The sequence below is a fragment of the Heptranchias perlo genome, chromosome 10, assembly GCF_035084215.1.
Source record: "Heptranchias perlo isolate sHepPer1 chromosome 10, sHepPer1.hap1, whole genome shotgun sequence".
Taxonomy (NCBI): Eukaryota; Metazoa; Chordata; class Chondrichthyes; order Hexanchiformes; family Hexanchidae; genus Heptranchias; species Heptranchias perlo.
Window position 1 is genome coordinate 3,998,880 of NC_090334.1, and position 27,951 is coordinate 4,026,830.

General features: G+C 46.1%; 1 protein-coding gene across 2 annotated transcripts; it reads left to right on the top strand.

The window, feature by feature from the left end:
• Positions 1-49: 49 nt before the first annotated feature.
• oip5 (opa interacting protein 5) lies at positions 50-27,859 on the top strand. 2 transcript variants are annotated; one of them, XM_067990962.1, is made up of 6 exons: positions 50-133; positions 2,462-2,597; positions 6,692-6,758; positions 9,583-9,705; positions 24,811-24,892; positions 25,684-27,859. In XM_067990962.1, exons 2-6 carry the CDS (start codon positions 2,462-2,464, stop codon positions 25,774-25,776), a joined length of 501 nt encoding a protein of 166 aa, XP_067847063.1. In that variant the 5' UTR covers positions 50-133; the 3' UTR covers positions 25,777-27,859. The 2 variants fall into 2 exon arrangements, with proteins under 2 accessions (XP_067847063.1, XP_067847061.1); XM_067990960.1 differs by having other exon boundaries at positions 115-239.
• The last annotated feature ends 92 nt before the right edge of the window (positions 27,860-27,951 follow it).

The following is a 27,951-nucleotide window of genomic DNA, read 5'->3' on the forward strand; positions in this document are numbered from 1 at the left end:
TTTCCAGCACCAGCTTTAAGATTGACGTGGGTTCTGTCCACTCAGGACAGGCCGGTGGTCGTTGAATAAGGGCGGGCTTTGCTTTTGAATTGAGTGGCGGCGCGCGGGGTTGGTAACGGTCGTTGACTACAAGGTAACGGAACGGGCGAGAGGCGGTGGGCCTTGCTCCATACTCCGAGCAGCGGCTCTTACCTCAGGGAGCAGCTGGGGCCCGGCAGCGGCTCTGTTGTGTCGTGAAGGTGAAAGAGCAATGGGGATGGTTTCCGCGTGTGGAGAAGGAAGGGAGGGAGGGAGGGAGGGGTATGGTATTGTTTTACTGTGGAGGAGGAGAAGGAAAAGTAAGTCCGTGGGGGGGGGGGCGAGTGAGGGGACGGCCTTGGGGCTGCAGACTGTCCGAGATAATTTGGTGGAGAGCTGCTGTTGGGGGGAGATCATGGGGAGGTTTGCTGGTGTATGAGCAGTGCCCCGGGATGGACTGGACGGTGTGGGAGTTACCCTACAGCCCTTGTACTATCCTTAAAGCCCTCTGCCTTGTACCTCTCTCTCTCTCCACTCTTAGAAATCTCAACCCCCCTCCCCTACCTTTGGCCGCCATGCCTTCAGCTGCCGAGGTCCTAAACTGTGGAATTTTGTCCCTCAGCCTCTGCATCTCCACCTCTCCCTACTCATTGTAAACAATTTTACAACACCCAAGTTATAGTCCAACGATTTTATTTGAAATTCACAAGCTTTCGGAGGCTTCCTCCTTCCTCGGGTGAAATGTTGTGGAAATGAAATCCTCGAACCCTTCGCATTTATAAATCACAGAACAATACCTGGTGATTACAGAAAGTCTTTCCAACTGCCTGTTGCCAAGGCAATCACAGTGTGCAGACAGAGAGGTGTTACCTACACAAACCACCAAAAAAAAACAGGCAGAAACATAGAAAAGACAGTAAATGACCCATTATATTAAAAACAGATAACATTTGTTCGCTGGTGGGGTTACGTTTTAGCGTGACATGAACCAAAGATGTTTTCTATGTTTCTGCCTTTTTTTTTGGTGGTTTGTATATTCGTTGGACTTGTAGGTAACACCCCTCTGTTTCTGCACACTGTGATTGCCTTGGCAACGGGCAGTTGGAAAGACTTTCTGTGATTTATAAATGCGAAGGGTTCGAGGATTTCATTTCCACAACATTCACCTGAGGAAGGAGGAAGCCTTCGAAAGCTTGTGAATTTCAAATAAAATTGTTGGACTATAACTTGGTGTTGTAAAATTGTTTACAATTGTCAACCCCAGTCCATCACCGGCATCTCCACATCCTTTTAAGATGCTCCTTGAAACCTCTTTCACCAAACTTTAAGTCACCTGTCCTATCTCTTCCTTTGGCTCCGAGTCAATTTTTGTTGACTTATGCTCCTGTGAGCCACCTTGGCATTTTTCCTCGCACTAGATAAATGCAAAATTTTGTACTTACCAGTAAGGTACTCCCCTGCCTCCACCCCCTCCTGCCCAGTGTTTCAGAATTGAGATTTTCATTTTAACCTGTTAACAGGCTCAGTGAAAAGCTGTTTGAGTTGTACAGCAAAAGACAACTACCAACCACATTCTCTAACTCAATATTTCAAAGGCCGATTAAAAACAAACACGATACTCATATGCACGGGGTCTAGGCATATAGTTGACTGAACAGTCCTGTTGGAATAGTGAGGGCAGTGTATTTGCATTTCCAAATGTTCAATGGCTAATCTGTACATGTGGATGAGCCATACCATAGTAGTCTGCTACCATAGCAAACAAAGAGTGTAGATGGCACTACCACCAGTGCTGCAGAGTTAGACTGGGCAGGCATTAAAACCCAGCTGCAAAACAATCTGGCAGTTTTACATTGATCTAGCTACTAGCTCTGGCAAATCTGGGCTATGGGAGTTGTCAAAGATCAATCTAAAAGCAACTTAAGCGTTCCTCGAAACACTAGAAACATACTAAAGTGAAGACTGATAGCTTACCTACTGTGTGGGGTCGTCATTGTTTAGAATATGTATCCTCCAAACATTGCCCTTCAAGCACTATAGAGAGCTAGTGAGCAAGTTTTAATTTAGCTTCAGGCCAGAATAAACTGGCATTATGTGAGTTGGAGACCATATGTGACACTGCCAGTCTACACGTGATTACTTTCATGAGCATGTTCTACAAGGGAAGGAACTTTAAGGCTATGGTGGTCTCTTGCTACGTTATTAGAATAGAAAGATCTGTGAATAAAAACTGATCAGTTTGCAGCAATTGTCAGCTTGTTGGAAACATGCCACATTCAGCAGATGCTTGTGGTTTCCTGTGTGTAACCTCATGATACAGAACAATTGATTTTAAGTATATTTCTAAGTGTTTGTAGTTTAAAGTCTGAATATTTTATTAAAATTGTTCAATTTGCACATCCCTATTCTGATCAGTCTCTTTCTTCCTGCATGCCTTGTATAGATGGATGAAGTGGTGGCTGGAGCCTTGAAGGTGAAGGACTGTGTGATCTTCCAGTGCAAGATGTGCCACACTGTGTTGGGAGATTCTCTGCAGTGCTGTGGCACCAGCTCAACGCTCAATGTGCTGATGTGCTTGAGTAAGTTTTGGGTTAGCTATGTAGCAGTTGGTGATTTTCAGCATGCTGGTCTTAGACTTGCCTGGGCCTGGGGGGGGGGCGCGCTGCGCGCGAGGGCTGGGCGGGGGGGGGGGGGGGGGGGGAAATGCGTGCAGGGACGGGGTTGGGGGGGGGGGAGAGGAACGCGTGCAGGGACGGGGTTGGGGGGGGGGGGGGAAGAGGAACGCGTGCAGGGACGGGGTTGGGGGGGGGGGGGGAAAGAGGAACGCGTGCGGGGACGGAGTTGGGGGGGGGGGGGGGGAAGAGGAACGCGTGCAGGGACGGGGTTGGGGGGGGGGGGAGGAGGGAACGCGTGCGGGGTTTGGGGGGGGGGGGAAGAGGAACGCGTGCGGGGTTGGGGGGGGGGGAAGAGGAACGCGTGCGGGGTTGGGGGGGGGGGAAGAGGAACGCGTGCGGGGTTGGGGGGGGGGGGGAAGAGGAACGCGTGCGGGGACGGGGTTGGGGGGGGGGGGGGAAGAGGAACGCGTGCGGGGACGGGGTTGGGGGGGGAAGAGGAACGCGTGCGGGGACGGGGTTGGGGGGGGGGGAAGAGGAACGCGTGCGGGGACGGGGTTGGGGGGGGGGGGAAGAGGAACGCGTGCGGGGACGGAGTTGGGGGGGGGGGGGGAAGAGGAACGCGTGCGGGGACGGGGTTGGGGGGGGGGAAGAGGAACGCGTGCGGGGACGGAGTTGGGGGGCGGTGGGGAGAGGAACGCGTGCGGGGACGGAGTTGGGGGTGGGGGGAGAGGAACGCGTGCGGGGACGGAGTTGGGGGGGCGGTGGGGAGAGGAACGCGTGCGGGGGACGGGGAGTTGGGGGGGGGGGTGGGAGAGGAACGCGTGCGGGGACGGATTTGGGTGGTGGGGGGGGGAGAGGAACGCGTGCGGGGACGGAGTTGGGGGGGGGGGAAGAGGAACGCGGCGGGGACGGAGTTGGGGGGGGGGGAAAAGAGGAACGCGGCGGGGACGGAGTTGGGGGGGGGGGGGAGAGGAACGCGGCGGGGACGGAGTTGGGGGGGGGGGGGAAGAGGAACGCGACGGGGACGGAGTTGGGGGGGGGGGGGGGGAGAGGAACGCGTGCGGGGACGGAGTTTGCGGGGGGTGGGGGAAGAGGAACGCGTGCGGGGACGGAGTTGCGGGGGGGGGGGGGGAGGATCGCGTGCGGGGACGGGAGTGGGGGGGGGGGGAGGAGACGCGTGCGGGGACGGAGTTGCGGGGGGGGGGGGGGGGGGGGGGGGAGAGGATCGCGTGCGGGGACGGAGTTGCGGGGGGGGGGGGGGGGGGGGGAGAGGATCGCGTGCGGGGACGGAGTGGGGGGGGGAGGAACGCGTGCGGGGGGATGGAGTGGGGGGGGGGAGGAACGCGGGGGGGGGGGGCGGGGACGGAGGAACGCGGAGTGGGGGGGGCGGGGAGGAACGCGCGCGGGGACGGAGTGGGGGGGGAGGGACGGAGTTGGGGGGGAGGGACGCGTGCGGGGACAGAGTGGGGCGGAAGGAACGCGTGAGGGGACGGAGGAACGCGGAGTGGGGGGGGGCGGGGAGGAACGCGCGCGGGGACGGAGTGGGTGGGGGAGGAACGCGGGGGGGGGGGGGGCGGGGACGGAGGAACGCGGAGTGGGGGGGCGGGGGAGGGGGGCGCGGGGAGGGACGCGGGGGGCGGGGGCGGGGAGTGGACGCGCGGGGAGGGACGCGGGGGAGGGACGCGGGGGGGGGGGGGGCGGGGAGGGACGCGGGGGGGGGGGAGGGACGCGGGGGGAGGGACGCGGAGTGGGGGCGGGGCGGGGAGGGACGCGGGGTGGGGGGGGGGGCGGGGCGGGACGCGGAGTGGGGGGGGGCGGGGCGCGGAGTGGGGGAGGGACGCGGGGGGGGGGGGGCTGGGAGGGACGCGGGGGGGGGGGAGGGACGCGCGGGGGGGGGGGCGGGGAGGGACGCGCGGGGAGGGGGGGGGGGCGGGGAGGGACGCGCGGGGAGGGGGGGGGGGGGGCGGGGAGGGACGCGCGGGGAGGGGGGGGGGGGGAGGGACGCGCGGGAGGGGGGGGGGCGGGGGAGGGGGGCGGGGAGGGACGCGGGGGCGGGGGCGGGGAGGGACGCGCGGGGGAGGGACGCGCGGGGAGGGACGCGGAGTGGGGGGGGGCGGGGAGGGACGCGGAGTGGGGGGGGGGCGGGGAGGGACGCGGAGTGGGGAGGAGGGGAGGAGGAACGCGTGCTGGGGGGGGGGGGGGAACGTGTGCGGGGACGGAGTGGGGGTGTTGTTTCCAAACTGACACCACTTCTTCCTCCCAATTTCCACACTGACATCTATTAGTTGCTCCATGGTAATTTTTCTTTGTCTTTTCAGTACAGGTTAGCTCAGGTTACATTTTTTTGAGTGACCACCCTGCTGTCCTTTAGATCTGCCCTTTGAAAGTGTCGGTGGCATTTGAACATAAGAAATAGAAGCAGGAGTCGGCTGGATGGCCCCTGATACTGGTGTTTGCCAGCTTGTTCCATTCTTGCACTCTAATTGGGGCACTGAAACTTCTTAATTCTGTCATGACATGGAAGGCTTAAATATCGCCACTGAATCAGCTTTGTGTGCAACTAATGCTTGGGTCGTTCACCTCTAACCAGAGCCTTGAGGAGCAACAGAGATTAATTAATAAGAAAATAATTTTTTGGGATACTGTTTGAGTAATTTGAGATGATATACTATAGCAGGCTTTGATGGAACAGGTCATTTTGGACCTATGGTTCTCAAAGCTTCCCACCACTGGGGGTTTTCCTCGTTTCATGTCTGGGTCCATTATTGTATCATTGACTACCAGAATGGTAGGTAAACTAGATGAACCTTGGTCTTTTTTTGTCTAGCAATTTCTATGATCTAAAGAGGGTTCTTGGTCTGTGTGTAGGGAGAGTGAGAATTGGGTTGGTTCATCAGATGAAGTCAAGTAAGAAGTAGCTGGCCTTAGTGAGCCACATAGATTGGCTGGACTGGGAAGGTGATGTGCTATGTGTCCAGGACATTGTCCAGAAATTGTCTTCACCAGGACTTTCTCTAGTTCAGTTAATAAGCACACATGAAGGTGTTCTGGAATGTACATTAACCCCTCCCAGGTAGAGCAGAGGGGGAGATTGGATGACCATCTACAAGACGAAGCAGGAAGAGTAGGTACAGGGGATCCTGGGTCAAAAATTGTCTAGTGTTGAATGCCTGTGATGTGGACAAGGGCATTAATAGAGGGAAAAAGCAGCACGATCAATTGGTTACCCATTGGTGGGGGAGGGAGCAGAAAAGATGGAGATGCCCATAAGAATGGGCAAGTGGTTATGGGTGACAGTAGAGGATGGACAGCCTCTTGCAGCTGTGATTGAATGTCCATGGTTTGTTGTCTTCCAAATGTCACAGTAAGGGATGTAATGGAATGGGAGAGGAGTCAGAAGCCATGGTTCATATGCCACAAGTAAAAAGTGGAGGGATTGAGGGCTGGGTTTGATGGGGCTTAGAGGTGAGGGAAAAGGCAGTTGGCTGACCTTTTGTGGGTGGAGGACCTTGGATAGCCTGGGCAGGTAGAGGCCTGGCCCAGGTGATAAATTTTTCCTAGATGGTTTAGAAATGAAGGACTCTGTCCTAGTGCTCGGGCTGCTTTAGGCATTAAGCCTCATCCACAGTTTGGTCATATATTGCAGCAAGTTTAGGAAAAACTACTGCAGAGGATCTGGCTGCAGAAATGAGACTACAAGCCGATGTTCGATGGCAAATTCCAAATGTTGTTGAGGGGCCCTAGTTGTCAGGCCCCATTCCAGTGTCTTGGTCTCTTATGGCTGTAAGTATTGGCTAGACACTTGGTCTTTGTGCAGTGCAAGGTAATAACGTTTCTCTTTACTGGGCATTATTTCTCAAATAATGAGAATGTGGCAGAGCCCCACATAGCCGCTTCTGTGCGCGCATGGCCACATTATCCCAGCGGGCAGTTGAGTCCTTCTCAACAGTTGCCATTGGTTTTCTGGATGCTTTGTGGAAATATTCTTTCACTGAAAGTACTTCCAATGTCTCATCCCATTAACAGAAAACTCTCATTTCTGCTCCTCTTGGTTCCAGGGGTGACTGAGAATGTGGAACTGGATCCTGCCATATTAATAGGGCATGAAGGGCCACTATCTGAATGGTGAGTACATAAGGCTTCTCTGCACATTTAATGGCATTTTAGATGATTTGACTACATTCAATCCAGGTGTTTCTCCAAACTCTATGCTTCTGCTATCTCTCTACTGTAATGGTAGAGGCAGCCTGTTTGCTGAAATTTCAAGTCGTGGTTTTGTTGCCATATCAGAATTCCATTAGTCCATCTAGATTTTGGGATAAACGGCAGTCAATGTCAGTTTTTATACTTTCAATTGTATATATTTGATAGCGGAGGTTAAAAATCATGTAATACTATATATAGTTTCACATTACTAGGGTGAGTCGAATCCATGCAGAAAAATACAACACATGATTTTTAAAGGTTCTACGGCACTATTTGAGAAGCAGAGGGTTCTCTAGCTTGGCTAATATTCCCTCAACCAATACTACAGAAAAAATGAATTGATCATTCAGCTCATATCCTTACTCCCCACACCTTCAAGAGTGTCTTCACTCATTTTCTGTGGTGTTCCCAACATAATAGATCAATCTTTATTAATTGCTGTTTTGCTCCTTCAGCTAGCAAAGGCAGTAGCAGATGTTGGTAGAAATACGGTAGGAGTACACTTCTTTCCACGTAAAATATAAATTTAGGCTGAGAGCTGGACGTTTAGCCTACTTCAGCACGCCCCTCTAAAACCCTAACTCACTAGTCATGAGTTTTTTAAAAAAAAACCTGCAGCAGTTATTGTGTCCCAAGCTTAACACGATATAGAAGTTGCAAGTATTTTGTCTGCTACACTTGTGGAAGGAGCCAAGCTACTTTCAAACAAGGACTGTGATTTGTTCAGTTAGACTAGCGACAAAATCTACAGCAGATTGACCCATATCCAAATTAATGACTGCAGGGGAGTGCCCACTGGATTAGAAACAGGCCAATGTGGTTTTCAAAAGGCAACAAAACAAAGTTGGATTACTGCAGACTCATCAGTCCTATGTTAACTGGCAGAAATATGGAACTGATCAGGAACAAATTTGAAGATCCTTCTATGAAAATAACCTGAACGTGGCTTCAGAAGGGGAAATCGTGCCAGAGCATTTTCTCTTTTGGAGGGTATGACATCCCAAATGGGCACTGGAAAGCTCTATGATTAATGTACCTCAGCTTCCAGAAAGCCTTTAATGCACAAAAGGCTGCTACACAAGCTCAATGCAGTGGGAATCATGGATAAAACTTGCAAGTAGATAATGAATTGAGTTGAAAGAGAGGAAGCAGTGATGGGATGTGGAAATGTACTGAAAACCCCAAGGGTCAATGTTAGGTCTTCTATTGCTTCTAGTCTGTATAAACAATCTGGATATAAAGACATTGGGCCGGATTTTGCTCTGAGTGGCGTCGTTTGTTGGACTTGCACTTGCCAATAGACTTTCTATATGTTTTTGGACAGCAAATTGCTGTCAGCCAACCATCCAAAAAGGGCATTTGGGACCTTTGAACAGGGCAAGCAACTGTATATCTCCTTAACCAATCCAATTGAAGAATCATTAATGAGCAGCACAGTCTGAACCAGGAAGTGTCAGTTAGAATAATGAATTCAATGTCAAATCAGATACAGAAAGTGAACGAGGGAAAGAAAGATTGGATTGAAAGAGGAGAGTCAATTTTTAAAAAAAATATTTAAATTTTTAAAAAATCTCCAACAATAATTAAAGCTGAAGGAATGAGAATCCATACTTGTAAAAGTAAATTTTCAGAGCTAGAGAAATTGTTTGGCAGTAATTAAGACTTATCACGACGTTAAAAGGGCACTTAGACTGGAATGGACAAGCCCTAACTTTTTTTGGTGCATTTAGTCTGTGTCTCTGAGGTAAGTACAGGAACTTCATGCCATTCAATACATTTTGAATGGTGAGTCAGACGGTGAGATGCTGTTTACGTGCAGCTTTTGGAGGAGCAGGGCATCTTGGACAGAAACTTCCAGATTTCCACGTTTAACTAGGCATGTGTGATCGCCAGATTTTGCCATCTGATTTGCACATAAGTAACGGTGAGCGCTGTTAGCCTCACTTGTACAGTAAAATCCGGCCCAATGTAAGTTGGTCAAATTCAGATACCAAATGGAGAAGAGGGTGCAGTGTGTGATGCAACAGTCAAGGAAACTGGCTAAAACTTGTAAGTTGGTTTGAATTGTGACAGATGAACTTCAGTACAGGTAACTGCACTGGATGATGGAGGATGTACTTAACTACTGTCAAATTCTTTAAGGGTGAGGCTGGAAGATTTGAGACCTAACACTTACTATGTCCAGACATGCAGAATGCCGTGCCATGTTACTTTCGATAGTTTAAGTCTGAAGTTATCGTGCTGAAGCTGGATATCCTTTGAGAGAACTGAAGTGTCAATACAGCTGGAATTGAGGGTGATGTGATATACTGGTGCTGCTTATGCACATAGAATTGGAGGTGGTGTTCTGAGGAAACTGGGCTGTTGGGGACTGCTGGTAGGTATTGAAGGGGTGAGAGTGACAGCATTTGGTTGCAGAGAGTCTTGCTTTTAACCATTGTTGCAGCAATTTAGACCAGGGTCCATGTCCTGACCTATCGAGGAGGATGTGTGGTGGTGCAAAGGACGTGGGAGAAAATGAAAATTCCAATGAGTACGTTACTGCAAATCACAATTAGTTTCTGTTGTCTTAATATCTGCACAACTTTCTAATATTTGCATTGTTTGAAATAAAACTGATGTTTATGGCTTGATGTTGGAATGTACTGAATAAGACTTTACTAACAAGTTGCTGTCCTCAGTTGTAATGTGAAGTTGTTTGAAGGTGTCCTTTCCACTCCTGTGTAATGTTTTTTGTTTATAGCCTTTACAGGTACCTGTACTGCAGCTTCTGCAGAGCCAATGTGGGTTTTGTTCCGTTCTCTACAAGGGAATTGTTGTCTTGCCTGCGTGGACTGTACTGTTTGGATAAGGGAGCCTTGCACTGGTGAGTAGAGACAGCAGCACTGTTGCCTGAGGTCAGTGCACCATAGAGCAATATGCACACACTAATGCTCCTATTCATAAGAACATAAGAAATAGGAGTAGGAGTCGGTCATGCGACCCCTTGAGCCTGCCTAGCCATTCAAAAGATCATGGCTGATCTTTGACCTCAACTCCACTTTCCTGCCCTATCCCCTTGATTCCACTGAGCATCCACAGCCTTCTGGGGTAGAGATTCATAACCCTCTCAAGAAATTTTTCCTCATCTCGGTCCTAAATGGCCGACCCCTTATCTTGAGACTATGACCCCTAGTTCTAGACTTTCCAGCCAAGGGAAACTGCCTCTCAGCATCTACCCTGTCGAACCCCTTAAGAATTTTCTACATTTCAATGAGATCACTCATTCTTCTAAACTCCAGAGAATGTAGGCCCATTCTACTCAATCTCTCCTCCATAGGAGAATGCTCTCATCCCAGGAATCAATCTAGTGAACATTCGTTGCACCCCCTCTAAGGCACACATAATATCCTTCCTTGGGTAAAGAGACCAAAACTGCACACAGCACTCCAGTTGTGGTCTCACCAGAGCTCTATATAATTGCAGCAAGACCTACTTACTCTTATACTCCAACCTCCTTGCAATAAAGGCTAACATACCATTTGCCTTCCTAATTGCTTGTACCTGGATGTCAACTTTGTGATTCATGTGCAAGGACACCCAAATCCCTCTGACAACCAACATTTTGTAGCGTCTCAACTTTTTAATTAAAAAATCTGCTTTTCTATTCTTCCAACCAAAGTGGATAATTTCACATTTCCCCACATTATACTTCATCTGCCACCTTCTCGCCCAGTCACTTAACCTGTCTATATCCCTCTGCAGCCTCTTTGCGTCCTCCTCACAGCTTACTTTCCCACCAGGCTTTGTATTGTCAGCAAACTTGGATACATTCCACTTATCCAAGTCATTAATATAGATTGTAAACAGCTGAGGCCCAAGCACTGATTCTTGCAGCACCCCACTAGTTACGAGCTGCTAACTCGAAAATGACCTGTTTATTCCTACTGTTTTCTGTATGTTAACTAATCCTCAATCCACACTAATATTTCCCCCAATCTCATGAGCCCGATCTTGTGTAACAACCTCTTGTGTGGCACCATGTCGAATGCCTTTTGGAAATCCAAATATACTACATTCACTAGTTCCCCCTCATCTACTCTGCTAGTTACACCCTCAGAAAACTCTAATGGGTTTGCCAAACTTGATTTCCCTTTCATAAAACCGCGTTGACTCTGCCTAATCATATGATTAGGCAAAGTGCCCTGTTACTGTTGTTAAGCTAATTTAAGGGTTAAGTCATGGCAGGAGATCCCAGACCCGTGTCATGTTCCTCTTGTGGGATGTGGGAATTCAGGGCTCCTTCCTGTGTCCCTGGTTCCTTCACCTGCGGGAAGTGTGTCCAGCTGCAGCTACTGTTTGACCGCTTGACGGCTCTGGAGCTGCGGATGGACTCACTTTGGGGCTGCTGAGGAAGTCGTGGATAGCACGTTCAGTGAGTTGGTCACACCACAGATAAAAATTACTGAGGGAGATAGTGAATGGGTGACCAACAGACAGAGGAAGAGTAGGAAGGCAGTGCAGGGGTCCCCTGCGGTCATCTCCCTCCAAAACAGGTATACCGTTTTGGATACTGTTGGGGGAGATGGCTCACCAGGGGAAGGTGACAGCGGCCAGGTTCATGGCACCGTGGCTGGCTCTGCTGCACAGGAGGGCAGGAAAAAGAGTGGCAGAGCTATAGTGATAGGGGACTCGATTGTAAGGGGAATAGACAGGTGTTTCTGCGGACGCAACCGAGACTCCAGGATGGTGTGTTGCCTCCCTGGTGCAAGGGTCAGGGATGTCTCGGAGCGGCTGCAGGACATTCTGGAGGGGGAGGGTGAACAGCCAGTTGTCGTGGTGCATATAGGTACCAACGATATAGGTAAAAAACGGGATGAGGTCCTACAAGCTGAATTTAGGGAGTTAGGAGTTAAACTAAAAAGTAGGACCTCAAAGGTAGTAATCTCAGGATTGCTACCAGTGCCACGGGCTAGTCAGAGTAGGAATGACAGGATAGCTAGGATGAATACGTGGCTTGAGAGATGATGCAAGAGGGAGGGATTCAAATTCCTGGGCCATTGGAACCAGTTCTGGGGGAGGTGGGACCAGTCCAAATTGGACGGTCTGCATCTGGGCAGGACTGGAACCAATGTCCGAGGGGGAGTGTTTACTAGTGCTGTTGGGGAGGGTTTAAACTAATGTGGCAGGGGGATGGGAACCGATGCAGGAAGTCAGTGGGAAGTAAAGTGGTGACAGAAACAAAAGGCAGTAAGGGAGAGTGTACAAAACATGACCGGACAGATGGTCTGAGAAAGCAGGGCAAAGACCAAGGGAAGTCTAGATTAAACTGCATTTATTTCAATGCAAGAAGTCTGATGGGCAAGGTAGATGAACTCAGGGCATGGATGGGTACATGGGACTGGGATGTTATAGCTATTACTGAAACATGGCTAAGGGAGGGGCAGGACTGGCAGCTCAATGTTCCAGGGTACAGATGCTATAGGAAAGATAGAGCAGGAGGTAAGAGAGGAGGGGGAGTTGTGTTCTTGATTAGGGAGAACATCACGGCAGTAGTGAGAGGGGATATATCCGAGGGTTCGCCCACTGAGTCTATATGGGTAGAACTGAAAAATAAGAAGGGAGAGATCACTTTGATAGGATTGTACTACAGACCCCCTAATAGTCAACGGGAAATTGAGGAGCAAATATGTAAGGAGATTACAGACAGCTGCAAGAAAAATAGGGTGGTAATAGTAGGGGACTTTAACTTTCCCAACATTGACTGGGACAGCCATAGCATTAGGGGCTTGGATGGAGAGAAATTTGTTGAGTGTATTCAGGAGGAATTTCTCATTCAGTATGTGGATGGCCCAACGAGAGGGGGCAAAACTTGACCTCCTCTTGGGAAATAAGGAAGGGCAGGTGACAGAAGTGTTAGTGAGGGATCACTTTGGGACCAGTGATCATAATTCCATTAGTTTTAAGATAGCTATGGAGAATGATAGGTCTGGCCCAAAAGTTAAAATTCTAAATTGGGGAAAGGCCAATTTTGATGGTATTAGACAGGAACTTTCAGAAGTTGATTGGGAGAGTCTGTTGGCAGGCAAAGGGACGTCTGGTAAGTGGGAGGCTTTCAAAAGTGTGTTAACCAGGGTTCAGGGTAAGCACATTCCTTATAAAGTGAAGGGCAAGGCTGGTAGAAGTAGGGAACCTTGGATGACTCGGGAGATTGAGGCACTAGTCAAAAAGAAGAAGGAGGCATATGACATGCATAGGCAGCTGGGATCAAGTGGATCCCTTGAAGAGTATAGAGATTGCCGGAGTAGAGTTAAGAGAGAAATCAGGAGGGCAAAAAGGGGACATGAGATTGCTTTGGCAGATAAGGCAAAGGAGAATCCAAAGAGCTACATGTACATAAAGGGCAAAAGAGTAACTAGGGAGAGAGTAGGGCCTCTTAAGGATCAACAAGGTCATCTGTGTGCGGAACCACGAGATGGGTGAGATCCTGAATGAATATTTCGCATCGGTATTTACGGTTGAGAAAGGCATGGATGTTAGGGAACTTGGGGAAATAAATAGTGATGTCTTGAGGAGTGTACATATTACAGAGAGGGAGATGCTGGCAGTCTTAACGCGCATCAAGGTAGATAAATCTCCGGGACCTGATCAAATGTATCCCAGGACGTTATGGGAGGTTAGGGAGGAAATTGCGGGTCCCCTGCCAGAGATATTTGAATCATCCACCGCTACAGGTGAGGTGCCTGAAGATTGGAGGGTAGCAAATATTGTGCCTTTGTTTAAGAAGGGCGGCAGGGAAAAGCCTGGGAACTACAGACCAGTGAGCCTGACATCTGTAGTGGGTAAGTTGTTAGAGGGTATTCTGAGGGACAGGATCTACAGGCATTTGGAGAGGCAGGGACTAATTAGGAACAGTCAGCATGGTTTTGTGAGAGGAAAATCATCTCAAATTTGATTGAGTTTTTTGAAGGGGTAACCAAGAAGATAGATGAGGGCTGTGCAGTAGACGTGGTCTACATGGACTTTAGCAAAGCCTTTGACAAGGTACCGCATGGTTGGTTGTTACATAAGGTTAAATCTCACGGGATCCAAGGTGAGGTAGCCAATTGGATGCAAAATTGGCTTGACGACAGAAGTCAGAGGGTGGTTGTAGAGCGTTGTTTTTCAGACTGGAGGCCTGTGACCAGCGGTGTGCCTCAGGGATCGGTGCTGGGTCCGCTGTTATTTGTTATTTATATTAATGATTTGGATGAGAATTTAGGAGGCATGGTTAGTAAGTTTGCAGATGACACCAATATTGATGGCATTGTGGACAGTGAAGAAGGTTATCTAGGATTGCAACGGGATCTTGATAAATTGGGCCAGTGGGCTGATAAATGGCAGATGGAGTTTAATTTAGATAAATGCGAGGTGATGCATTTTGGTAGATTGAATCGGGCCAGGACCTACTCTGTTAATGGTAGGGCGTTGGGGAGAGTTATAGAACAAAGAGATCTAGGAGTACAGGTTCATAGCTCCTTGAAAGTGGAGTCACAGGTGGATAGGGTGGTGAAGAAGGCATTCGGCATGCTTGGTTTCATTGGTCAGAACACTGAATACAGGAGTTGGGATGTCTTGTTGAAGTTGTACAAGACATTAGTAAGGCCACACTTGGAATACCGTGTACAGTTCTGGTCACCCTATTATAGAAAGGATATTATTAAACTAGAAAGAGTGCAGAAAAGATTTACTAGGATGCTACCGGGACTTGATGGTTTGACTTATAGGGAGAGGTTGGATAGACTGAGACTTTTTTCCCTGGAGAGTAGGAGGTTAAGGGGTGATCTTATAGAAGTCTATAAAATAATGAGGGGCATAGATAAGGTAGATAGTCAAAATCTTTTCCCAAAGGTAGGGGAGTCTATAACAAGGGGGCATTGATTTAAGGTGAGAGGGGAGAGATACAAAAGGGTCCAGAGGGGCAATTTTTTCACTCAAAGGGTGGTGAGTGTCTGGAACGAGCTGCCAGAGGCAGTAGTAGAGGCGGGTACAATTTTGTCTTTTAAAAAGCATTTGGACAGTTACATGGGTAAGATGGGTAGAGAGGGATATGGGCCAAGTGCAGGCAATTGGGACTAGCTTAGTGGTATAAACTGGGCGACATGGACATGTTGGGCCGAAGGACCTGTTTCCATGTTGTAAACTTTTATGATTTATGATTACTAATTCCTTAACAATAGATTCTAGCATTTTCCCTATATTAATGTCAGACTAACTGGCTTATAATTCCCTGTTTTCTCTTTCCCTCCTTTTCTTGAATAGCGGGGTTATATTTGCTTACCTTCAAATCCACGGGGACCATTCTAGAATCTAGGGAATTCTGGAAAATCAAAACCACTGCATCCACTATCTCTGCAGCCACCTCTTTTTAAAACCCGAGGGTGTAGGCCATCAAGTCCAGGGGATTTGTCGGCTTCTCGTCCCATTAATTTCTTCAGTACTTTTTCTTTACTAATCTTATTACTTTAAGTTCCTCACTCATTGGACCCTTGGTTCCCCACTATTTCTGGTATTTTTTGTCTTCTACTGTGAAGACAGATATAAAATAATTGTTTAACGTCTCTGCCATTTCCTTATTCCCATTATAATTTCTCCTGTCTGTCTGTAAGGGACCCAGGTTTACTTTTGCTAATCTCTTCCTTTTTACATACTTGTAGAAGCTCTTATAATCTATTTTTATATTTCTTGCTCGTTTACACTCATTCTATTTTCTCCCTCAATCAATTTCTTGGTTATCCTTTGCTGATTTCTAAAATCCTCCCAATCCTCAGGCTTACAACTCTTTGGCAACATTGTAAGCCTCTTTTAATCTAACTCTATATTCTTAACTTCTCTAGTTAGCTGCAGTTGGATCATTTTTCCCGTGGAATTTTTATTCCTGAAGGGAATGTATATTTAAGAATTATGAATTATTTCTTTAAATGTTCACCATTGCTTAGCTACCATTTTAATTTCCCAATCTACCATAGCCAGTCTGCCCCTCATACCTACATAATTGGCTTTGTTTAAATTTAAGACCCTAGTTTCGGACTCAATTACATCACTCTCAAACTCAATATGAAATTCATCATATGATCACTCTGTCCCAGAGGATCATTAACTATAAGATTACTGATTAAACCTGTCTCATTACACAATACTAGATCTAAAATAGCCTGTCCCCATGTCAGTTCCTCCACATATTGTTCCAGGAAACTGTCTCAAATGCATTCCATGAATTTAATCTCCCAACTACTTTTGCCAATTTGGTTTGCCCAGTCTATATGAAGATTGAAGTCCCTCATGATTATTGCATTACCCTTGTTACATACTCCTCTGATTTCCTGATTTATACTCTGTCCAACACTATAACTACTGTTAGGGGGCCTATAAACTACTCCCACCAGTGTTTTCTGCCCTTTGTTATTTCTTATCGCCACCCATGCTGATTCTACATCCTGATTTTCTGATCTAAGATCCTTTCTCCTTTATCTCATGCTTTATTATCAGGGCTACCCACCTCTTCTTTTCTTTTCTCCCTTCTCTTCCCCACCCCCCCCTTTCTGTTTATTCTTTCATCTTTGGGACCTGGGTTCACACCAGCCCAGAATGGCTTTCAAAATCCTACATGAAATGCTTAGGGAGCATTAACAAACATAGTTTCCAAAAGCACTCATTTACCCAGCCATCTCAAAGCTCTTGATGAAGTGGAGGAAAAATGTGGATGGAGAGCTGGAAGGAGATTGGATGGAACCAAGAGGTTTTTGAAGGTGTTTCATAGTGGGAGCATGGTGGCATGGCAGAAGGATTTAGGAAGTTCCAGAGCTTGGTATAATGAGTTAATGGGTCAACCTAGTTCAATGTGCGTGTGGGTACCCAACACAATGCTTCATCCTAAATGGTATTTACATTTATGAAGCACATGCCACATCTTTTCTGACAACTCATTCAAGCACCCTCAACTTCCATCCACCCTTGGGTGGGGGTCTGTCTCCCAGTTACTGCTGGAGCACCTACTTGATCTCCCAGTTTATCCATAACTTCAACATCAAGTCCGGGGAGCTTACAATTATTTCAAAGATCAAAACTGTCTGCTCTCTTTGGCTGAGTACTCATTGACCTAATGAGTGGCCTTTCTCTTCTTGATCTGTTTCCTGTTTGACCCTGAGTTGACCACTGCCAAAACCCTTAACCACGCATTTGTCACCTCTCCTCTCCAGACTCCCAAGATCCATGATGCGTAAGTTTCAACTCTGACAACTCTACTGCGTAACCCCCTGTCCTTGCTAGCTTCTACTGGCTCCCCATGCCCCATACTGAATTTAAAATGAGGGGAGCTAGTGAAGGACACTTTGTGAATTGGAGTGAGGGGTGATGCCGGCCATTATATCACATACTTGATGAGACATCGGATACTGTAGGGGTGCTCCTCACAGCACTTGGCTTAAGAACATAAGCAGTAGGCGTAGGCCGTATGGCCCCTCAAGCCTACTCTGCTATTCAATCAGATCGTGGCTGATCTTTGACCTCCACTCTACTTTCCTGCCCGATCTCCATATCCCTTGATTTCCCCTAGAGTCCAAAAATCTATCTTAGCCTTGAATATACTCAACGACTTGGCATCCACAACCCTCTAGGATAGAGAATTCCAAAGATTCACAACCCTCTGAAGAAATTCCTCCTCATCTCCGTCTCAAATGACTGATCCCATATCCTGAGACTATGCCCTCTAGTTATAGATTTTCTAGCCAAGGGAATCAACCTCTCAGCATCTACCCTGTCAAGCCACCTCAGAATCTTATGTTTCAATGAGATCACCTCTCATTCTTCTAAACTCCAGAGAGTATACGCCCATTCTACTCAACTTCTCATAGGACAACTCTCTCATCCCAGGAATTAATCTAGTGAACCTCCGTTGCACCAACTCTAAGGCAAGTATACCCTTCCTTAGATAAGGAGACCAAAACTGTACACAGTACTCCAGGTGAGGTCTCAAGTCCTATACAATTGTAGTAAAACTTCCTTACTCATGTACTCCAACCTCCTTGCAATAAAGGCCAACATGCCATTGGCTTTCCTAATTGCCTGCTGTACTTGCTAACTTTTTGTGTTTCTTGTACCAGGACACCCAAGTGTGTCTCGACACCAACATTTAATAGTTTCTTACCATTTAAAAAATATTCTGTTTTTCTATTCTTCAAAGTGAAGAACCTCACATTTTCCCACGTTACACTCCATCTGCCACCTTCTAGCCCACTCACTTAACCTGTCTATATCCTTTTGCAGACTCTGTGTCCTCCTCACTGCTTACTTTCCCATCTAGCTTTGTATCATCAGCAAACTTGGATACGTTACACTCGGTCCCTTCAAGTCATTAATTATAAATAGCTGAGGCCCAATCTATAATCACCAATCCTTGTGGTTGCAGCCTGCCAACTTTGAAAATGACCCGTTTATCCCTACTCTATTTTCTGTCTGTTAACCAATCCTCTATTCGTGCAAATATGTTACCCCCAACCCCATGAGCTGTTATCTTGCGTAACAACCTTTTATGTGGCACCTTATCGAATGCCTTTTGAAAATCTAAATATACTCCATCGACTGGTTCCCCTTTATCTACCTTGCTAGTTACATGCTCAAAAAAACCTCTAATAAATTTGTCAAACATGATTTCCCTTTCATAAAACCATGTTGACTCTGCCTAATGATAATATGATGTTCTAAGTGCCCTGTTACTACTTCCTTAATAATGGATTCCAGCATTTTCCTGACAAGTGATGTCAGGCTAACTGGCCTGTAGTTCCCTGTTTTCTCTCTCCCTCCTTTCTTGAATAGTGGGGTTACATTTGCTACCTTCCAGTCTGCTGGGACTGTTCTAGAATCTAGGAAATTTTGGAAGATCACCAATGCATCCACTATCTGCAGCCACCTCTTTTACAACCCTTGGATGTAGGCAGTCAGATCCAGGGGCTTTATCGGCTTTTAGTCCCATTAGTTTCTCAAGTATTTTTTCTCTACTGATACTATTATCGTAGTATGGTACAGCAATGAGGAGGCCATTCAGCCCATCGTGCCTGTGCTGGCTCTTTGAAAGAGTTATTCAATTAGTCCCACTCCCCTGCTCTTTCCCATAGCCCTGTAAATTGTTTCCATTCAAGTATTTATCCAATTCCCTTTTGAATGTTACTATTGAATCTGCTTCCACCGCTCTTTCAGGCAGTGCATTCCAGATCATTACAACTCACTACGTAATGTTTGCTCATGTCACCTCTAGTTTTTTTTTGCCATCACCTTAAATCTGTATCCTCTGGTTACTGACCCTTCTGCTGGAAACAGTTTTTCCTTATTTACTCTATCATAACCGTTCATGATTTTGACGCCTTGGGAGTAATTTTAGCCCGGAGCTGGACGTTAAGTTCCTCACTCTCATTCGCCCCTTGGTTTCCCACTATTTCTGGTATGCTCTTTGTGTCTTCTACAGTGAAGACAGATACAAAATATTTGTTTAACGCATCTGCCATTTCCTGTCTTCCCCCATTATAATTTCTCCTGTCTCAGCCTCTAAGGGACCAATGTTTACTTTTGCTACTCTTCCTTTTTACATACTTGTAGAAGTTCTTGCAATCTTCTTATATTTCTTGCTAGTTTGCTTTCATATTCTATTTTCTCCCGTTTTATCAAATTTTTGGTCATCCTTTGCTGGTTTTTAAAACTCTCCCAATCACCAGGCTTACTACTCAGCAGCATTTTAATCTAATACTATCCTTAATTTCTTTAGTTAACCACGGGTGGATCACTTTTCACGTGGCGTTTTTATTTCTCAATGGAATGTATATTTGTTGAGAATATTGAAATGTTTCTTTAAATGTTTGCCATTGCTTTTCAACCGTCATATCAAAGAATCATAAGGTTACAGCACAGAAGGAGGCCATCGTGTCCAGGCTGGCACTATGCAAGAGCAATCCAGCTAGCCCCACTCCCCTGCCCTATCCCCGTAGCCCTGCAAATTTTTTCCTTTTCAAGTACTTATCCAGTTCCCTTTTGAAGGCCATGATTGAATCTGCCCCCACCACCCCCTCGGGCAGTGCATTCCAGCTCCTAACCACTCACTGCGTAACAAAGTTTTTCATCATGTCACCTTTGGTTCTTTTGCCAATCACCTTAAATCTATGCCCTCTGGGTCGTGACCCATCTGCCAATGGGAACAGTTTCTCTGTATCTACTGTCTAGACCCTTCATGATTTTGAATACCTCTGTCCAATCTCCTCGTAACCTTCTCTGTTCCAAGGAGAACGACCCCAGCTTCTCCAGTCAATCCACGTAACTAAAGTCCCTCATCCCTGGAATCATTTCAGTAAATTTCTTCTGCGCCCTCTAAGGCTGTCACATCCTTCCTAAAGTGCGGTGCCCAGAACTGGGCACAATATTCCAGTTGTGGCCGAACCGGTGTTTTATAAAGGTTCAACATAACTGCCTTTCTTTTGTACTCTATAAAGCCCAGGATCCTGTATGCTTTTTGACTGCTTTCTCAACCTGCCCTGCCACCTTCAACAATTTGTGCACATACACCCCCAGAACTCACTGTTCCTGTACCCCTTTTAGAATTGTGCTCTCTAGTTTATATTGCCTCTCCTCATTCTTCCTACTGAAATGTATCACTTCGCATTTTTCTCATTAAATTTCACCTGCCACATGTCCGCCCATGCCTGTCTATAGCCTCTTGAAGTCTATCACTATCCTTCCCACTGTTCACTACCCTTCCAAGTTTTGTCATCTGCAAATTTTGAAATTGTGCCCTGTACACCCAAGTCCAAGTCATTAATATATATCAAGAAAAGCATGGTCCTTGCACTGACCCCTGGGGAACACCACTGTATACCTCCCTCCAGTCCAAAAATCAACCGTTCACCACTACTTGGTTTCCTGTCATTTAGCCAATTCTGTATCCATGTTGCTACTGCCCCCTTTATTCCAATGGCAGCAATCTTGATGACAAGCCTACCATGCAGCACTTTATCAAACACGTTTTTGAAAGTCCATATACACCACATCAACTGCATTGCCCTCATCTACCCCCTCTGTTACCTCATCAAAAAACTCTAAGTTAGTTAAACATGATTTGCCTTTAAAAAATCTGTGATGGCTTTCCTAAATTAAACCACACTTGTCCAAGTGGCTGTTAATTCTGTCCCGGATTATCGTTTCTAAAAGTTTCGCCACCACTGATGTTAAACTGACTGGCCTATAGTTGCTGGATTTATCCTTGCACCCTTTTTTGAACAAGGATGTAACATTAATTTAATTTCCCAATCTACCGTAGCCAACTTGCCCTCATACCCATGTAATTGGCGCTTTTTAAGTTTAGGACTCTAGATTCGGACTTGAGTACGTCACTCTCAAACTCAATGCGAAATTCAATCATATGATCACTCTTCCCCAGAGGATCCTTTACATAGAAACATAGAAACGAGGAGAAAGAGTAGGCCCTTTGGGCCTGCTCCGCCATTCAAAATGATCATGGCTGATCATCTAACTTAGTACCTTGTTCTCGCTTTTTCCACATATTCCTTGATCCCTTTAGCATTAAGAAATATATCTATCTCCTTCTTGAATACATCTAATGACTTGGCCTCCACTGCCTGCTGTGGTAGAGAATTCCACAGGTTCACCACCCTCAGTGAAGACATTTCTCCTCATCTCGGTTCTAAATGGCATACCCTGTATCCTGAGACTGTGACCCCTGGTTCTGGATTCCCCAGCCATTGGGAACATCCTCCCTGCATCTAGTCTGTCTAGTCCTTTTAGAATTTTATATGTTTTGATGAGATCACCTCTCATTCTTCTAAACTCTAGTGAATATAGGCCTAGTCGATCTGTCTCATTACACAATACAATAGCCTGTTCCCTGGTTGGTTCCATGCCATATTGCTGTAGGAAACCGTCTCGAATGCATTCCATGAAATCGTCCTCCAAATTACCTTTGCCAATTTGATTTGCCCAGGCTATATGAAGATTAAAGTCCCCCATGATTACTGCATTACTTTTGTTACAATCTCCTATTATTTCATGATTATTATTCTGTCCAATGGTATAGCTACTATTAGGGGGCCGATAAACTACTTTCTGTTTTCTGCCCCTTGTTATTTCTTATTTCCACCCATACTGATTTTACTTCCTGATCTTCCGAGTCAAAATCCTTTCTCGCCACTGCCCTTATGCTACACCCCCTCCTTTTCCATTCTGCCTGTCTTTTCTAAACATCTTTTACTCTGGAATGTTTAGTTCTCAATCTTGATCACTTTGCAACCATGTCTCTGTAATGGCTATTAGATCAAATCCATTTATCTCTATTTGTGCAACTAATTCATCTATCTTGTTACGAACGCTCTGTGTGTTCAGATAAAGAGCCTTTAATTTTGACTTTCTCCCATTTTTTTCCTGCTTTGACCTTACTTATTGATGCTCTATTATTGGTTAAACTCTGTTCCTTCCTGCTACACTTTGCTTATCTTTACCCAAATCACTACACTGCTCTATGCCTTGACTTTTCTCATTAGGTTTCTAAATTTCCTCTCACCTGACCCCTCCCCTCCCCCCACCCCCCTTTTTTTAGTTTAAAGCCCTATCTACAGCCCTAGTTATTTGATTCAGGATGCTGGTCCCAGTCTGGTTTAAGTGGAGCCCGTCCCAACGGAACAGCTCCCTCTTTCTCCAGTACTGGTGCCAGTGCCCCAAGAATCAAAACCCCTGTCTCCCACGCCACTCTTTGAGCCGTGCATTTAACTCTGTCTAATCCATTTGTCCCTATATCAATTTGCATGTGGCTCAGGTATTAATCCAGAGATTATTACCTTTTGAGGTTCTGGTTATTAATTTAGACCCTAGCTCCTCAAACTGTCTCAGCAGAACCTCATTCCTAGTTCTACCCATGTCGTTGGTTCCTACGTGGACACGACAACTGGATCCTCTCCCTCATACTCCAAGTTCTTTTCCAGCCGCGAGGAGATGTCCTTAACCAGGCAGGCAACACAGCCTTCGGGACTCTTGTCATGGCTGCAGGAAACAGTATCTAGCCCCTTGACTACTATCTCCTACCACTACCGCATTCCTTTTTACTTGAATGGCCCCCTGTACCATAGTGCCGTGGTCAGTTTGCCATCCTCCCTGCAGTCTTTGTGCTCATTCATACAGGTAGCAAGTATCTCGTACCTTATGGACAAGGTCAAGAGCTGAAGCTCCTCTATCACTAGATCCTGGGTCCCCATACCTGCCTGACTCGCAGTCGCACCCTTCTGTCCCTGACCACTGAATGAATCTAAACTACTACCTAATCTAAAGGGTGTGACTCCTCCTGGATCAAGATGTCCAGGTAACTCTCCTCCTCCCAGATGCATCGCAGTATCTGCAGCTTGGACTCCAGCTCAACAACTCTGAGCTGAAGTTCCTCGAGCCACAGACACTTACTGCAGATGTGGTTGCCCGGGATCACGCTGCTCTCCACACACCCACATGCTGCCATCCCTGACTACAGTAAATCCAGTTCCTATAATTCTGATCTGAAGTTCGTAGTTTATTCTAATTTGTTCCAGTTTTTATACCAAAGATTGAGTTTAAATCTACATTACTAAGTGCTTAGAATGACATAGTGATAAATGGAGCAGATCTGTTAAACCCATTAAGTGGAATCCATCCAGAAAGGGTTGAAAACAGTTAGGCTGTTCTTCCTCCCCTTCAATTCCCTAAATAAGGCTTTCAACGGTGTCAATGGAATGTTCTCCTGAGGACTTTTCATCCGAGTGGAAAACCATGTTCTAGTGATTTAATACAAACACAGGGTCATGGAACAGGCCAACTGTCAATGTTGGTGCCTCATTCTCTAGATTAAAAACCCATTGTTGAACTGGGGCTGGGGTATCTAATGACTGAGGGTTTGTCTCTCTTGTACATCTAGCTTCTCTAAGCCTACAATGCATGTTTAAAACTGGAATTTAATGTGCTTATGTCCCGATCCTTCTAATTCTGGTACAGCTCAGGTGGCTCCTCCTCAACTTTCAATAATTGCAGGTGCTCCCTTTTCATTTTAGGTTGCCTCCACTGTTTCCTTGGATCTTGATTTTTCTTGTTTTGCATTTACTTCCGCTTATGCTGCTCCTTTTACATCTCTTTAGAATAGTTTTCTTTAATTCCTCCTCACTTGAAATGTACCTGGTCGATGTTTCCAAGGGATGGGAGAATGTAGTTATTCCAGCATCCAATCATTGGCCAGTCTCTGGTTACCTTTTTACCAGGTTAGACAGCTTCTGATAGAGTCCAGCACCTTTTGTTCAGGTGCAGTCTTTTCATCTCCATGCTTCCATGTTGGTTTCTTAGTTTTTAGCTGTAGGGTCATGGGGATCCTGAGCTATTCCCACTTGTGGATATTGGTAGCATTTTGACTGCTTCAGGTTGGGCTTGTGCTTTAAGTAGTTGTGATGTGTGCTGGCCAATTTATGAAGGATTGGGAATGAGTAACAGCTTGGTTCAGATAGTAGCATTCATGTCTGAATCAAAGTTTGTGGGCTCAAGCCCCACTTGAGACTTGAGCATATAATTTTCTGTGCCGTACTGAGGGAGTACTACTGTCTGAGGTGCCATCTTTCAAGTGATGTGTTAAATTCTTTGTAAAAATGAGGCCCTGTCTGCCCGTTCAAGTGGGTCTAAAAGATCCAGTAACAGTATTTAAAGAGAAGAGGAGTTCTGGTGTTCCTCCCTCAACCAACATCACAACAAAACACACTAACTGATCATTCATTTGCTTTTTGCAGGGCCTTGCTGTGCGCTTATTGACTGCCTGTGTAACAGTGACTACATTTCAAAAGAAACTTGTTGGTTGTAATGATTTGGGATGCCCCGAGAGTAAATTGAAGTGCATTTGTTCTTTGAAACAAGGCTGCAAATTCGACTGATCCTTGGGTGTAACTATTTCATCTTTCAGCTACGTATTGCAGAGCAATTCTGTGGTGGAAGCCTCAGCCCTGAGCCTTGAACCGCAGAGCTTAACCCAGCACTTAGGAGAGGTAATGTTGTGTTCAATGTCTCCATGTCCTAAATCTTAAGAAAATAAGGCTACAGATGTGCAAGATTACATTTGTACGAAATGAAGAGCTTCAATTGTTGAGAAATAATTCAAACTTAACCACTGGGAACCTCAGTGATCTAAGTAAGACTACCAGGACCTAGGGGAGGCCATTAAGCTGCAGTCCTTCATCCCACAAGGGGGCCATTTGATGCAGCACTGGACTGTAACATATGGATAGGAACGGTCTATGCTGAACAGGCCATGGTACAGGTTGTCCTGGTGTAGTCTGATGTATGTGTGTGGGCACAACCTCCATTGTGCCTCACTTTTTTGAATCCTGATCTTGTGTATTCTCTGCAAATGATTAAAATGTATAGTTAGGCCTAGGTGATCTTAAAGCACTAGTGGTGGTGGGATGGGGGGTGAAGGTGAAGGGAGGAGAGCAAGAGGAAAAACAATGTTAAAATTAATGGACTAATGAAATCAGTTCAATGCATTAACAGTCAATCAACTCACCATTGAAGCAGTGTTCTTGAATTAATTTCCAATATGACTAATTTTGTTAGAATTTTTTTTAATGAATAAAGAATATTTTCCCTCTTTCTCCCCTCACTGTGTGACTATTGTGCAGCTACGGCCTTCTGTGACTTACTGTGTAGTCTTACAGTTATGATATCTAATCAGTATTGTGTCTTTCCCACTTTGCCTGGCATTCACCAGTAACTGGGAACATGCTGGCTTGTGTCTGTGCATGCATGTCCTTCTAACTGCTTTCCTTATAACTTCCAGTTGAAAAGACAGATTATGGTGGCTCACTGTCGACTGATGGCATCAGTGAAGAAGTTGGATGAATTAGTTGGAGAGGAGAGTGGGCATTCTTGACTTGGAACATGGGCATAAACTGGAGAAGAACTGCCCTGACTGCAGGGTTTAGGTTTCTGCTTCACATTGGACCGTCATTGGTACGGCCACAGTTAACCACTCTCTCAGCTGAAACACTTGATTGTCTTGGAAAAGAAACTTCACTTTCTTCAAAGAAATTCTGAAATTGTTGGGTCTGAAGGTTGGATTGGTGGAGGAAGTGTTCATGTGGTGAGATTTGCTTTGTGTAACCTGCTATTCAGAACTGTAATACACCTGCACAGTCCAATGCCTGGTTCAGTTGAGTCCACATCAGTCCATATAACCTATCTAGGACTGTAGTACACCTGTACAGTCCAACACCTGGCTAAATAGAGTCCACAGCAATAACCTGCATCTGGTATTCAGAACTGTAATGTGCTTGCACAGTTCCTGGTGAGTTCCAGTGTCCACACATTCAACACATAGCTAAAGTAAGTTGGCAAGATGCTTCATTGTTGGCAGATATAACTAATGTACAATTGAATCCCACTATCATTTATTGCTTGTAGTGATCAGTCACTTCCAATGATCAAAGCATACTGTCCAAACCCACCACCCATCTGGTAGAATTATTATAATTGTTTATAAGAAGCAGTGGCGTTTGTGATCAGACCTAATTCCCCATTGCTGAAAGACAGTTGCCTGAGTTGTTAACCTGCACAGGCACTATTACTGGGCTGTTAATTACCCTTCAACTGGTTAGCATTAAGCAGCTGGAGGCAAGCACAGTGCCAACACTGCTGAGCTGTACTGCTTGCTCCTCACCAGCACTTCATACAGCTGGGCAATGATCCACTTAGTGATGACTGGGGGGAAAAAAATGAAGTGCCAAGACTTATTTTACGGCATTAATTTTCCAGGCCACAGTTTGAAGTGTTATTGAACACTACGCAGTGCAGTACACAGCAGGCATTGCTACCTTCTGATTAAATCATCAGTCAATTGGACTGGACTTCTGCCTGAATTGATCATTAATGGGATGCTATTGTACCTCCTTTACAGTCCAACCATAAAGTCTTGAACTCAGTTCACTGATTTGGACAAAGTTAAACAAACTGTTTTAAGGATTCTGTTCTGGTTGGAATTATAGCATATTATGAACAAATCATCCAATAAATGGGATGGAGTAGGTTGTGTTTTTGTGTATTTTAAGCCTCTTGCTCTAGATACTTTTTGTTTTTAGATTACTCTGGTGAGTCTTCCAGATTGGTGTCGAGATTTGGATTTGTAATAAAGATTAAATGTCTCGTCCTATCCCATTGGCTCAGGCTGTATCCCTGACACCCCAGGTTGTGAGTACTCATGAGTTAATTTACTGAGGTTATGTGATTGACCTACACACGCACTTTTAACAGAGCTCAGACTTTTTGTTTCTTGCAGGATATTGCACGAGGAGAGAAAGTGCCTATTGCATGGCTCAGTGTAAATTTGGTAGTAAAGTTGCTGGAGCTTTCTTGGATTTTTAACTGCAACTGGCTTGTAAATTCCGTAGGGCTGATTTTTCCTCTAATGCAGGTATGAGGTGTAACCCTGTGGTGGAGACTTGAGGCTCCTGGTCCCTGATTTTCCTTGAATGCCTCCGTGCCAACTCAGATTGGGGATCCCAAGCTCCAAGTCCCTGTGCACTTACTCTACACTTCCTGAAGCAGCCTTAGTGTCTCTTATGTAAATGACAGGAATGATATCAGCACCTCTTGTCATTTTCCAGCGATTCTACCTAGCAAACCTGCAGAAGGAAGGATGCTTGTGCAAACTGGGTGCTGGATGCAATTTCAGATGGGAGGATCTGTAATGGGGCAGCCAGCAATCTGGGACTTCAGGTCATTTTTTTGATATTTCTAAAGTGCATTGGGGCTGGAGGATCACTGGCTAAAATCCGGCTTGGAATTTGTACACTGCTACAGCTCTAAGATCTGCAGCGGAAACAGGGCATTCGGCCCAACTAGTCCGTGTCAGTGTTTACCCTGCAATCGAGTAAATAGTTTTAATCACCTTTACCACCCAGACTGCTTCTATCTACACTCTCCCATCATTTCATAATATTAAATGCTCATATCAATCATCTTGTGATCTGTGTTCTCTAATTATCTTGTGCTGTTGAATCATTTTTTATTTGTATTTTTGCTTGGGATTCTTTTTATACTTTCATGGAAC